Source organism: Bubalus bubalis, chromosome 24 (genome assembly GCF_019923935.1).
Source record: "Bubalus bubalis isolate 160015118507 breed Murrah chromosome 24, NDDB_SH_1, whole genome shotgun sequence".
In the NCBI taxonomy this organism is placed as follows: Eukaryota; Metazoa; Chordata; class Mammalia; order Artiodactyla; family Bovidae; genus Bubalus; species Bubalus bubalis.
This window is the reverse complement of record NC_059180.1, coordinates 17,356,267-17,370,414: the sequence shown is the minus strand read 5'-3', so window position 1 is coordinate 17,370,414 and position 14,148 is coordinate 17,356,267. Positions and strand designations below refer to the sequence as shown.

The 14,148-nt window shown below is 50.0% G+C and overlaps 1 protein-coding gene across 13 annotated transcripts in view; it reads left to right on the top strand.

Annotated features, from left to right (window-relative positions):
• The window catches only part of IL4R (interleukin 4 receptor), a 49,988-nt gene that overhangs the window by 25,271 nt on the left and 10,569 nt on the right, over positions 1–14,148 (top strand). For 5 of the 13 annotated variants that reach the window (XM_044935915.2, XM_044935919.2, XM_044935911.2 and 2 more), the window contains 5 exons: positions 743–833; positions 2,984–3,122; positions 4,917–5,077; positions 6,815–6,966; positions 9,529–9,636. In XM_044935915.2, the coding sequence (XP_044791850.2) occupies positions 764–833; positions 2,984–3,122; positions 4,917–5,077; positions 6,815–6,966; positions 9,529–9,636 (630 nt within the window). In that variant the 5' untranslated portion in view covers positions 743–763. The other 8 variants (XM_044935913.2, XM_044935912.2, XM_044935917.2 and 5 more) reach the window with 4 other exon arrangements.

Genomic DNA, 14,148 nt, shown 5'->3' with positions numbered 1-14,148 from the left:
CAGTATTCTTGCCTGGGAAATCCCATGGACAGAGGAGCCTGGTAGGCTACAGTCTGTGGGGTCGCAAAAGAGTCGGACACGATTGAGTGACTAAGCACAGCACACAATCCTTCCTGGCATGGGTACCATCATTTATTTAACCAGCTCTGTTGCTGCTGCTGCTGCTAAGTCGCATCAGTCGTGTCCGACTCTGTGCGACCCCATAGACGGAAGCCCACCAGGCTCCTCTGTCCCTGGGATTCTCCAGGCAAGAACACTAAAGATTGGCACTTCCAAAGTATATTTCAAGGAACTGTAAACTGCTCCAGAGCTTAATTGGGGTTTTCACACACACACACACAGACATAAATGAAGGTTAGGTCTGGAAATAAATTTTGTAAGCCTTGGGTTAAATGAAGAAAGATAGATTCCTTTACTGTGAGACTTAACAGAACTTTTACATGTTAATGTGTATTATGAATTTGCAGAAGTCTAAGGGGTTTGCTCAAACTTAACAGATAATGGGGTTTCTTTTAAGAAGCATCTCTTGGGACAGGTGTTCTGTGGCTCTGACTCTGGGCTTTGTGCGGGTGTGTTGTGTTTAGTGGTTGTAGGCAGAGCTCTGAGGGGTGTGGAAGGCTTGTTGCTGGCCAGGGGAGGGTCATGTCTGGAGGGAGGTAAGCTCTGAAAGCTGCCCTCGGGTTGATGGGGCTGGGAGATCACGAGTCAGTGCTAAACCGCTAACCCGATTACTTGCTCCCAGCAGGCACCGTAGGATCTCTCGATGGGGCGGCTTCTCTCTTTACTCATGTTCCCAGTGAGCTGCCTGATCCTGTTGTGGGTGGCCGGCTCTGGTAAGTCACCCCCCAGCCCTCCCATCATTCATCTGTTCCTTCCTTCATTCAGCAGACCTTTGGATTGTTTCCGCACCAGGCCCCCAGGATAATCAGAGAACAACACAAAGATTTGAGGAGACTGCATGATAGTGGACGGGGACAGCTGATGACAAATGCTTCTAATATTAAGGAGATTCTAAAGATCCTTAGGGGCTTCCCTGATAGCTCAGCTGGTAAATAATCCACCCGCAATGCAGGAGACCCCAGTTCGATTCCTGGGTCAGGAAGATCCACAGGAGAAGGGATAGGCTACCCACTTTAGTATTAAGAGTCTGCCTGCAATACCCAGGTTCTATCCCTGGGTTGGGACGATCCCCTGGAGATGGGAAAGGCTACCTTAGAAGGTGCTGCTGTTGTTGTTCAGTCGCTAAGTTGTGTCTGACTTTGCAACCCAAGGGACTGCAGCATGCCAGGCTCCACTGTCTCCCAGAGTTTTGCTCAAATTCATTCAGAAGGTGATGGCAAGAGACAAAATAGGGCAGATGAGGGAGGACTCGAAATGCTGGCTGGAGGGGGAGGACTGTGATTTGAAGACAGAAGGGAGGTTCAGGAAGGGAGGGGACATGGGTATACCCATGGTTGATTCTTTTTGATGTATGACAGAAAACCACAAAATTCTGTAAAGCAATTGTCCTTCAATTTAAAAATTAAAAAGTAAAATAAATTGCCAGGAGTTGCAGTGGAGCAAAAATTTGAAGGAAATGGGGAGCCGGGCACACGTCCAGGTTAGGAGTGTTCTCAGTGGTGGCCCGGAGCCCAGAGCCTGCCTGGAGTGTTGGAGAGACCAAACGAGGCAGACATAGGGGAGTCAGTGAGCAGGAGGAGGGAAGAGGTGGAGACAACTAAGTAAGAGGGGGCCCGAGCAGGGTGGGAGCTGGGAGGCAGGGAGGAGGCACTGTGAGACATGTGGGGCTGGGACCGGCAGAGCAGAGGGGGCGGGCATTGGCATTTGGATCCATCTGAAGGTAGATTTGAAGGCAGATTGGAATTGAGGTGAGAGAGACAGAGGTAGCAAGAATGACTCCAGTATTTCTAACCTGAGTGACTGGGAGGGACACAGTTGTCATTGATGAGATGCAGAGGATATTTGGAGCGGGCGGGGAATCAGGAGTTTTGGACATGAGGTGAGTGTGGGGTATTTATTAGACATTTAGACTCTCCTTGGGCTTCCCTGGTGGCTCAGTGTTAAAGAATCCACCTGCCAGTGCAGAAGATACGGGTTTGATCCCTGGGTTGGAAAGATCCCCTGGAGGAGGAAATGGCAACCCACTCTAGTATTCTTGCCTGGGAAATCCCAAGCACAGAGAAGCCTGGTGGGCTACAGTCTGTGGGGTCGCAAGAAAGTCTGACATGACTTAGCGACTAAACAACAGCAAGATTCTCCTTAATGTGGTAACTCCTTTATCCAGCCAACAAACGCAAGTTGATGTGAGCTGGGAGGGGCCTGGTACTGAGCGTGGGAGCCGGAAGGCACCTGGTGGCCAGGTATGGCCACCCAGAGCAGGGCAATAGCTCCCTGATGATTTGGCAAACCCAGCATTCATCTGGCTGGGTTCAGATTCCAGCTCTGCCAACAAACTCGCTGGAAGAAGTCCCCCAAGCCTCTTATCCGGTCCCTCAGCATTGGCCCAAGCCAGAGGACAAGGCGTCTGGATGACAAGGCCATGAGGGTCAGCCTCCTGAACACAGAGAGGGCTGGGGAATAGATGGGGGGCAGGGAGCAAGTCAGTGGAAAATAGTGCCTCCCCCAACCCATACCATGGGACAGATGCCTGTGGTGGTGGGGTAGCAATCCCCAGACTGACATGTTTTTCCTTTAATTCAGCCACGGGCAGGTCATTGAGTTTGCATATGATAAAAGTGCATTTGATCTGTCCCCGCTGATGGACCCTGTCCCAGAGGGTATTTCTTCAGCTGCAGGCATCATCCCAGAGCTAGCTGGGAAACTCCCAGAGCCCGGTCCTGGCCCCCGCTCTGTAGGGACTGTGCCTGGGACAGTGGTTTCATTGTTGTGCGATGGGCCCCTTGGTCCTGTGTGGGCTGGTTTCTGACTCATCCCTCTTGGTCGTCGGGCTCCAGTTGCTCAGAGGGCTCCTGTGTCTCCCCAGGGAGCATGAGGGTCCTTCAGTATCCCACCTGCTTCTCGGACTACATCAGCAACTCCACCTGTGAGTGGGAGATGGCCGAGCCCACCAACTGCAGAGCCAAGCTCCACCTGTCCTACCAGCTGAATTTTTACTACTCTGAGTAAGCCTGGGCTGGAGCTGGGCGTTGGGGAGGGTTTGCCTTGGAGTTCACCTGGCCTAGGTGATACCCTGGAATGCATGTGCTAAATTCAGCTCTTGGGGGCTTGACTGGGCACCGTAGAGATGAGGTGCCCTGGGGTGCAGGGTAAGAGGCAATGAGTGCATTGTGGTGCTCCAGGCTCAGTGTCACCAAGGCACCTGGCAGGTGGATGTGGTGGAATTCTGGACTAGATCAGAGGTTATCAAACATTTTTGTCTCAGGATTCTCTTGAACGCTTAAGAATTAGTGGGGACCCTAAAAGCTTTAGTCTGACATCAGCTGTTGTTGCTATTCAGTCACTAAGTCATGTCCGACACTTTGCAACCCCCCATGGACTGCAGCACATCAAGCTTCCCTGTCCTTCGTTATCTCCCGGAGTTTGCTCAAACTCATGTCCATTGAGTCAGTGATGCCATCCAACCATCTCATCCTCTGTCACCCCCTTCTCTTCCTGCCCTCAGGAAGAGACCCAGCATCCGGGTCTTTTCCACTGAGTTGGCCCTTTGTATCATGTGGCCAAAGTATTGGAGCTTCAGCTTCATCATCAGTCCTTCCAATAGATATAGCCTGGGTAACTTACATCTATTGATATTTTCTGTATTAGAAATTAAAACAGAAAATTTAAATCACAAGAGCCAACAAGTTCACATTCAACAGGCTGTCAGAGCAACAACATGGCCACAGATCATGTAGCCTCTGGAAAATTCCACCCTAAGCTTGTGAGAGAAAAACAGTGGAAATGACGGCTGATGTCAGAGTATTACTATGAAAACTGTTAGACCCAGTGGAACCCCAGACCACACTTTGAGAACTTCCAGGCTAGACCATTGTTTAGGGGTGCAGTGTTAGTGATAGAGCTCACTGCAATGATTGGTGGACCATGGAACTTGGAATGTTTTTCCAGTTCACTGGTTCACTGGGATATCCCATGGTACACAGGGCTAGCTGTTGTTGCACGTGGTACCCAGGACATGACCTAGTACACAAGACATACAGTTATGGAGCACAATGGGATATACAGCATACCCTGTGTGGGCTACTGAGTACACCCAAGGTGGCTCCCCAGTTTAGGCTACCAACTGTGCTCCTGTATGCACATTGGCTTAGACTGGGGATCTGCAAACTGCCCCATGGGTCACATCTGGCCCACCACCCATGTTTTTTAAATAAAGTTTTATTGACACACATCCATGCCCATTTGTTAATGTATTGTCTATGGCTGGGGCTTTTTTGTGCTGTATCAGCAGAGTTGTGTAGTTGGGACAGAAAGGGTATGTCCTGCAAAGCCACAAATATTTAGTATCTGGTCCAGTACAGAAAACATTTGCCAGCTGCTGGCCTAGCCCATGAGATGTGGGGTTGGCTATTTTGGGTGACACATTAGGATTAGGCTGTGGGGCACAGGGCATGTGCCCAGGCTAGACTGTGCGACCGGAGAGGCGCTAGGACACACACATGTCGTTACCAATTCTTTCATGCCATGAGTTCTTCCCCTTCACTGGCTTTCAGGGTCCAAGCCTGGGGACGGGGGTGGACAAAAGTCCACGGTGGATGTGATGAGGAGCTGTGGGCAGCAGGGAGGTGGTCCCAGGCCATTGTCCCCACCACACCCCGGCTACTGTGATCCCAGGTCCCCAGATCTGGTCCTTAAGGCAGGGTGACCAGGAAGCTGGAAGGGCCTGTGGTTTCTTGAGGCATGTCCCAGGGACGCCGGTGAGTCATATGCCCAGCCTAATGCAACATCTGTGTTTGCAGAAACCACACATGTGTCCCCGAGAACAGAGCAGGTATGGGGGGCACGGTGTGCGTATGCCATCTGCTGATAGAGAACCCAGTCAGACAAGACGTCTACCAGCTGGACCTGTGGGCCGGGAAGCAGCTACTGTGGAACAGCTCCTTCAAGCCCAGCGAGCATGGTGAGTGGGGTGGGGCGGGGCTCGGGGCGGAGGGGCGGAGGGGTGGGGCGGGACTGCAGGTGTTCCTGCAGTGTGCTGGGCAGGCTTCATTCCGGGGAGAGGGCCATCCAAGCAGCCTCCTAGCTTTTCTCAAACCCGAAGGGGTTCGTGCCCCTTTCTTGGCCTCAGTCTTCCCATCTTTGAAATGGAGTTGGGCTCAAGAGTACATCAGGCCCCGTTGAGTTCAGATATTTCAACCTTCAGAATTTAAGTGCCCAGATGAACGTGTTGAATGAGGTATGTTTGGTGGAAGGCATGCTTGCTGCAGGTCAGAAACTGAATGGGGAACCATCCTTCCACCCTCTGTCGACTATTCAGCTGCTGCTTCTTTAGACAGTGTAGACCATGGGAGGCTGCCCTTATCCTGATACCCAGAGTTCCCACAGGAATCCCTGGAGAGCATGCTGGAGTGTAGTAACAGGAGTTTAAAACACCATTTATTCCTGTGTGACCTTGGGCAAGCCGTGTTACCTCTCTGAGCCTTGGTTTCTCAAAGACAGTTATTACCCCTATTTTGCAATTGAGAAGAAAAAAAGTACATAGTTCAGAGAAGGCAAGTAACCTGCCTAAGGTCACACAGCTATTAAATGGTAGAGGCAGTATTCTCACAGAGCACACAGTCTTTGCCACCACATCAGCAGTTCCTGAAGGGATTTCTCATATCCAGGGTGGGGCAGGGGTGATTTAAATTGACCTATGAATGAATCTGTCAATTAAAATAATTTTTACACATGCATATTGATTTTAGGGGCTCCTCTGATAGCTCAATTGCTTAAGAATCCACCTGCAATGCAGGAGATCCCAGTTCAATTTCTGGGTCAGGAAGATCCACTGGAGAAGGGATAGGCTACCCACTCTAGTATTCTTGGGCTTCGCTTGTGGCTCAGCTGGTAAAGAATCCACCTGTAATGTGAGAGACCTGGGTTTGATCCCTGGGTTGGGAAGATCCCCTGGAGAAGGGAAAGACTACCCGCTCCAGTATTCTGGCCTGGAGAATTCCATGGACTGTTATAGTCCATGGGGTCGAAATGAGTTGGACATGACTGAGCCAGTTTTAATGCTCATTATGTACCTGTGATCTCGTGGGTATGATCATTTTAAGAGATGAAGTTTTAAAACACATGAATCAAAATAAAGAAAAATGCTTAGTAAATAATACAATACACAGATGTGGCCAGAAGTATGAAGGATCAAAGTGGAAAAGCCAGAGTTCGGGTTACTTGGCTTATCCATTTTAAATTCACTGTGAAAAGATAGTTAATTACCACTGAAGTGCTCAGTGGACTTCCCTGGTGGCTCAGTGGTAAAGAACCTGCCGGCCAGTACAGGAAGCTCAGGTTCGATCCCCGGGTAGGGAAGATATTCTGGAAAAGGCAATGGCAACTCACTTCAGTATTCTTGCCTGGGAAATCCCATGAACAGTGGAGCCTGGTGGGCTACAGTCCATGGGGTAGCAAAAAGAGTCTGACATGACTTAACACCTAAACAAGAAGAATAATCAGTGCTCAGTAGGATTTTAGCAACATGAGAATCGGGTATATGGTTGTAATTCTCTGTTATGACTAAATCGATGTGGTTTCCCATTGATGTGCTGCGGAGGTGGTGGTGACTGAGAATCTAAACTGTCTACGTGCCTGCATGGGCCCACCTCCTCCCGTCGCCCCAGCCAGCCCCTCACCAGCCACTCCTTCTCCACAGTGAAACCACCGGCCCCCAGAAACCTCACGGTTCACGCCGACATCTCCCACACGTGGCTGCTGACGTGGAACAACCCGTACCCTTCTGAGAACCTCCTGTACTCCGAGCTCACCTACCTGGTCAACATCTCAAATGAAAATGACCCCACGGATGTGAGTGGGTGCCCCTCGGGGTTTCTCTGTGACCACTTGGGACTTGGGTGGGTGGAGACTCAGACTCTGGGGTGTGAGATGGGGAGAGCAACCCCCACCTGGACGTGGCTGGTCATAGCTCTGTTCAGGGACCAGTCTTTCCACCTCTCCAGGCCCCTGGTTCCCAGTGTGCAGACAGGGAGTTTATTTTCAGACATGGCTCCTCATCTATAAAGGAAGAACTGTGGACCACATCTGTTTCCCAGGGGTGGGGCACGTGAGATTTTAGGCGATACCTCTGCTGTTGCTGCTAAGTCTCTTCAGTCGTGTCCGACTCTGTGTGATCCCATAGATGGCAGCCCACCAGGCTCCGCCGTCCCTGGGATTCTCCAGGCAGGAACACTGGAGTGGGTTGCCATTTCCTTCTCCAATGCATGAAAGTGAAAAGTGAAAGTGAAGTCGCTCAGTCACGTCCGACTCTTCGAGATACCTCTAAACACACTTAAATGACTGAATCTCAGGGCGAGATGGTCACTCCCTCCTGACACTGACTGTCAAGAGTTGCTTCTCAGCTGAGCTTTTTTTTTTAAGAAGATTTATTTACTTATTTATTTGACATTTGAACTAAATCTGTACTTTAGTTAATAATGCTGTATCACATGTTAATTTCCTGCTTTTTTTTTTAACAACATAGTATTTAAATCCTCAGAATTGGATTAGAAGTTTCAAGCCTCATTCAAATACTTTTTTAAAGCACTATGAATAATAAACTTTCTAGACTTTTATCAGTAATACTAGATACCAAAATACATGGAACTATTATCAAAGTTTTGAATGAATATAAATTAGAAATTTGTCAGCTGAGCTTCTTTGTAACAGAGAGAAGGGCCTGCAGGCTCAGAGCCTTCCCTCAGAAAACATGTACAGCCATAATCTAATGCCTTTGCATGGTTCGGATTGCATTTACTTTATGAGATGTCCATGGCATCTTGATACTTGCCCCCAGTCACAGCAGTGGCAGAGGGGTTCTGTTTTATTTAATTTTTTTTATTTGTGATGTTCCTTTTTAAACGAATGTATTTGGAACCAGAGGTCAAATGGCCAACATCTGTTGGATCACCAAAAAAGCAAGAGAGTTCCAGCAAAACATCTACTTCTGCTGTACTGACTACACCAAAGCCTTTGACTGTGTGGATCATGACAAACTGTGGAAAATTCTTCAAGAGATGAGAATCCCAGACCACCCGACCTGCCTCCTGAGAAACCTGTATGCAGGTCAGGAAGCAACAGTTAGAACTGGACATGGAACAACAGACTGGTTCCAAATCAGGAAAGGAGTACATCAAGGCTGTATATTGTCACCCTGCTTATTTAACTTATATGTAGAGTACACCATGTGAAATGCTGGGCTGGATGAAGCACAAGTTGGAATTAAGATTCCTGGGAGAAATATCAATAACCTCAGGTATGCAGATGACACCACCCTTATGGCAGAAAGCAAAGAAGAACTAAAGAGTCTCTTGATGAAAGTGAAAGAGGAGAGTGAAAAATTTGGCTTAAAACTCAACATTCAGAAAACTAAGATCATGGCATCCAGTACCATCTTCATGCCAAATAGATGGGGAAACAATGGAAACAGTGAGAGACTTTATTTTCTTGGGCTCCAAAATCACTGCAGATGGTGACTGCAGCCATGAAATAAAAAGATGCTTGCTCCTTGGCAGAAAAGCTATGACAACCCAGACAGCATATTAAAAAGCAGAGACATTACTTTGCCAACAAAGGTCTGCCTAGTCAAAACTATGGTTTTTCCAGTAATCATGTATGGATGTGAGAGTTGGACTATAAAGAAAGCTGAGTGCCAAAGAATTGATGCTTTTGAACTGTGGTATTGGAGAAGACTCTTGAGAGTCCCTTGGACTCCAAGGAGATCCAACCAGTCCATCCTAAAGGAAATCAGTCCTGAATATTCATTGGAAGGACTAACACTGAAGCTGAAACTCCAACACTTTGGCCACCTGATACGAAGAACTGACTCATTTGAAAAGACCCTGATGCTGGGAAAGATTGAAGGCGGGAAGAGAAGGGGATGACAGAGGATGAGATGGTTAGATGGCATCACCAACTCAATGAACATGAGTTTGGGTAAACTCTGAGAGTTGGTGATGGACAGGGAAGCCTGGCCTGCTGCAGTCCATGGGGTCTCAAAGAGTCAGACACAACTGAGTGACTGAACTGAACTGAACTGACTGACATTCTGGGGCTTCCCAGGTGGCAGTAGTGATAAAGAACCTGCCTGCCAATGCAGGAGACATAAGAGACGTGGGTTCAGTCCCTAGGTGGCGAAGATCCCCTGGAGGAGGGCACGGCAACCCACTCCAGCATTCTCGTTTGGAGAATCCCATGGACAGAGGAGCCTTGTGGGCTACAGTCCACAGGGTCACAAAGAGTTGGACAAGACTGAAGCGACTTCGCACACACAGCACGCATTGACGTTTTTAAAACAGGGAGAGTTGATATGTAAGAAACCATCGAATAATCTCAGGGCTATACAATGGATGGCTGAGCCCCCCTCTATTTTAGGTGCAGGTGGGTGGAGGCCATTGTCAGCCACTCACGTTCTCGCCTCAGATATTCACATTGGAGGGACGACATCTGAACGCCAGGGGCCCTGGCGCCCCGTGGAGCCAGGTTCCAATACCTTCCCTGCCACTTGCTGCATGATCTTGAGTTTCTTGCTCACCCTCCTCTTGCCTTGGTTTCCCCATCTGTAACTTGGCGCTAACAAGAGTGCCCAACCCCGCAGGGCTGTGGAGAGCACAAAGTGGGTGACACAGACAGGCGCCCCTGGCTGGCATGACAATGTCATAAACGTCGTCTTCCTTTTCCCCTGAGAGCCTCGAGCCTCAGAATCCCACCCATCTCATCCTCCTGGACCCTGGTCTGTAACTATCGAGAGTCTGCTGGGGACCATGCCTCGTGTCCTGGAAGCCAGGCCGGCCTGACCTTATCTGCCACGGAGAGGGCCCAGAGGTCTTAAGCTGCCACATCAGCTCTGTTCCTGCTTCCTCTCTTCCTGGCCAAGCTGGGGAGGTGGTGGGTGTTGATTTACATCTCTCAGGTGTGGTTTCCCTCCTTGGCACTGGGCCAGGATGTGGGGCAGGAACAGGAAGGGTAGCGGGCTCGTACTGGAGAGGCTCAGAGCAGTTGGGAAGAGGGGGCTGACATAGATGCCAAAGAAGGAGGCAGTTTGGTCAGTAAATCGCCTTCCAATTCCTGGAACTGTGCAGGCTTAGCTCAGGGGATGGGCTGGAGGGCAGAAAAGGGTACCACCTATGGGGTCCAAAGGAAGGTCATGTGTTTGCTCATCACGGTTGGATCCAGGATCCTGGAGTCTCCATCATTTGGTCCTGCCTTATTCTGTGTTGGCTTCATTTTTTTGTTTGTTTTTTTTATTTATGGCTGCGCTGGGTCTTTGTCGCTGCAAGCGGGCCTTCTCTAGTTGCGGCGAGTGGGGGCTACTCTGGAGCTGCGGTGCTCGAGTTTCTCAGTGCAATAGCTTCTCTTGTTGCAGAGCACAGGCTGCAGGTGTGTGGGCTTCAGTAGTTGCAGCATTTGGGCTCCATAGTTGTGGCTCGCAGGCTCTAGAGCACAGGCTCAGTAGTTGTGGTGCCTAGGCTTAGTTGCTCCACAGGCATGTGGGATCTTCCCAGACCAGGGATTGAATCCTTGTCCTTTGCACTGACAGGCTAATTCTTTACTACTGAGCCACCAGGGAAGCCCTGGCTTCATTTTTTTTCTTTAATAATTTCATTTATTTATTGTTTTTGGCTGTGCTGCGTCTTCATTCCTGCCCAGGCTTTCTCTGGTTGTGGGGAGCGGGGGCTATTCTCTAGTTGTAGCGCCCGGGCTTCTCATTGCGGTGGCCTCTCGTTTCAGAACACAGGCTCTAGGACTCTCAGGCTTTCGTAGTTGTGGCTTCCCAGGCTCTAGAGCACAGGCTCAGTAGTTGTTGCCCATGGGCTTAATTGCTCTGCAGCACGTGGGATCTTCCCAGATCAGGGATCGAACCCATGTCTCCTGCATTGGCAGACAAATTCCTTACCACTGAGCCACCAAGGAAGCCCTTGGCCTCATTTTTAAGCAGGCTGTTTGCTCACATAGAGGCCAATATGCCCAATAGAAGCTCCGGCCTTAAAGCCACGGTGGGAAAAGTTCTTCCCTCCAGATAGCCTCAGTAAAAGTCCTGGGGTCAGTGATCAGCTACTGGCCTGGGACCACATGCCAATCTCTGAACCTGTCACAGGCTGTAGGCAGGAGGGGGATGCTGAGGCTGTGTTCACACTGGCCAGGGGGGGATTACATTACCTGCCCTGGAGCGGGTCAGGTCAACCCCGCCCAGACCAGATGGGCCGGGAATGAGGGAGGGGTGGCTCTGCAAAGGAAGTTCTGAGGAACAGGGAACAGAGACTGGGCTGGCTGAAATGCAGCTGGGTTTGGGACCTGGCACCAGACTCCAGCCAGTGGACAGAATCAGTCAGTGTGCCTGGGCTGTGGCTTAGTGGTCATGTAGGTGCTCGGGGTTGCCCCAGGCCTCAGAATTCCATTTCCAGCTTCTTTTGTTGATGGGGCAGAAGCTAATGAGACATCTTCCCCCATCTTTCTCTTCCCAAGGACAAAACTGGGCCGGCAAGAATTCCCCTCATTAGTCATTGGCCAGAGATGGTCACATGCCCCTCTCTAACCAATCACAGGCTGGGGAATGAAATAGCCATGATTGGTTTGGACCAATGAGAATTAACCCTGAAACTGGAGACAGAGGCTTACCTACCCAGAGCTTTGAGTACTTGACCCCAATGGTATGGATGCTGGGTGGGTGTCCAGCTGTGTTTGCTACAGTACTGCAGACACCAGCTGTGGCTCAGACTGGTGGGATCAATTCTCAAAATATTAGAAACTCACTGTGGAATTCAGGAGATGGAGCTACTCCTTATCCTGGATGATTTCTGGAAAAAATTCTGTAATGGAGTTTTTGGCTTGGGCGTTGAAGGATGTATAGGAGTTCTCTAGCGAGAGGATAGGTCAGGTAGAAGGCTTGGAGGTATGAAAATTCATGGCGTATCTGAGGATAATGAGGCTGTGGGACTGTGTACAGTGAAAAGGCAGAAAATGAGGCCTCAAGCCTACCGAGGGCCGTGAATGCCGTGTTCATGATCATTTCTTGAGTGCCTACTATGTGCCAGGCATGATGTGTATTGTGACTAATGGCCGGGAAAGCCCTGCAGGTGGAGAGGTGTTTGTCTCTCCCTTTAGTGACGAGGGCATTGAGGCTTGGAGAGGTGGAATGGCTCACCTAGAGTCCCAACACTGGAAATGGCCAAGCTGGCATTCGAAGCCAGGATTTAAACTCCAGAGCCTATGCTATTTTCCCCTCGCCTGGGATCCTTTGCTCAGAACAGCCTCCCGAACACCTGGCCCATTTGTTAAAAAAAAAAAACCAAATGTACCACAAGTAGTTCCTTGGAAGCTCGATTTCTTTTTTGTTTCTTAGAAAAATATTTCTCAATTCCCTGCTCCTCTCTAGAGTGTATGATTCCTTCTGTGAACCAGCTCCAGCTGCTGCTTCCTGTTTATTGCAATTTAGAAAGAAAGGGACAGTAACAGTGAGAGTGCCCTTCTCTCCCTGCCCTGGGTCTCCTCCTGCCACCTCCACCCCATCCCAGCTGCCCTCCAGTTTCTCCAGCAGGCTGTTAGGACTTTGCTTCCTTTTTGTGTACAACCTCCGCTCGGCTCACTTTATACCAGACCGTGTGGCGCTAATGGTAAAGAACTCGCCTGCCAATGCAGGAGATGTAAGAGACGCAGGTTCTATCCCTGGGTTGGGAGGATCCCCTGGAGGAGGGCATGGCAACCCACTCCAGTGTTCTTGCCTGGAAAATCCCATTGACAGAGGATCCTGGCGGGCTACAGTCCATAGGAGCTCAGAGAGTTGGACACAACTGAGCAAGCAAACATTATAATATTACTGCAAACACGACTACTTGGAACAGCACATATTTATTGCCCCAGAGTTTCTGGGGGTCAGGAGCCTGGGCATGGCTTAGCTGGGTCTCTCAAGGGTGCACACACATGAGTTGGCGGGGGGATTCCTTCTGAGCTCCTGTGACGTGGGCAGCATTCAGTTTCTCATGGGCTTTGAACTGAAAGCCTCAGGTTCTTGCTGGCCTTTGGCAGGAGGCCACCCTCAGTTCCTTCCCTGGTGACCTTTTCAAAGCCAGAGTCTCCTGGCAGGTTGGAGTTACAGTCTTCCATAATGGAATCGCATCTGTGTGGTCCCTACATATTCATCATCTTTGCCATATTCTGTTGGTTCAGAATAAGTCATGTGCCCCCCATCCCCCGCCCCAGGCAAGGAGAGGAGAGGGGACCGTAGGACCCAAGGACGTGACATGAGGTGAGGCTTGTGGGGCCATCTCAGAGCCTGGTCTGCCACCATCACTTCTCCCTTTCTGTTTTTAACATCAAAGCCAACAGACAACACGTGCTAGTCTTCATCCTGCCCTTTTCACTTAAGAGCAGATCTTGGAAGTTCTTTCTCACTGAAGGGCTTGGTTGGGGGGCGCTGAGATGATGGGCCATTGATTCTGGGCTTGACTGGGGAGGCTCTAGAGTGGCCCTTGAAGGAGAGAGAGGCATGCGGCGACCCTGTCTGTGCTCAGAAAGATCACTCTTGTGCTCCCTGCATGCCTGACCCAGCTTGAAGTACTGACCTGTATTAACCCACTTAATCCTCACAACAGCCCTGGGAGGACGGCACTTTTATTATCGCCATTTTGCAGAAGAAGACATCAAGGCCCAGAGAGGTTATGTCACTTATCCGAGGTCACATAGCCAGAAAGTGGCAGTAGGAACTCTTACCTTCATTTTACAGATGAGGCAACTAAAACTCAGAAGGGTTCATCAGCTTGCCTCAGTAACATCAAATGGCTAATCAATGAGGGGGTGCCGGGGGTAGGGAAAGAGCGGGTTCTATGACCCATCTTGCTTGACTCTGGTCACTGTCGTGAAGCTGGCAGAGGCCTAGAGTTGGAGGAGTAACCAAATACCCAGGCTGGTGGCTCTTCAGCACTGTGGGGTCAGCGAAGGACAGCAGCCCGGGAGGGAGCTGGTTCTGCCCTCCCCCCAAGCAGATGCGCTGACAGC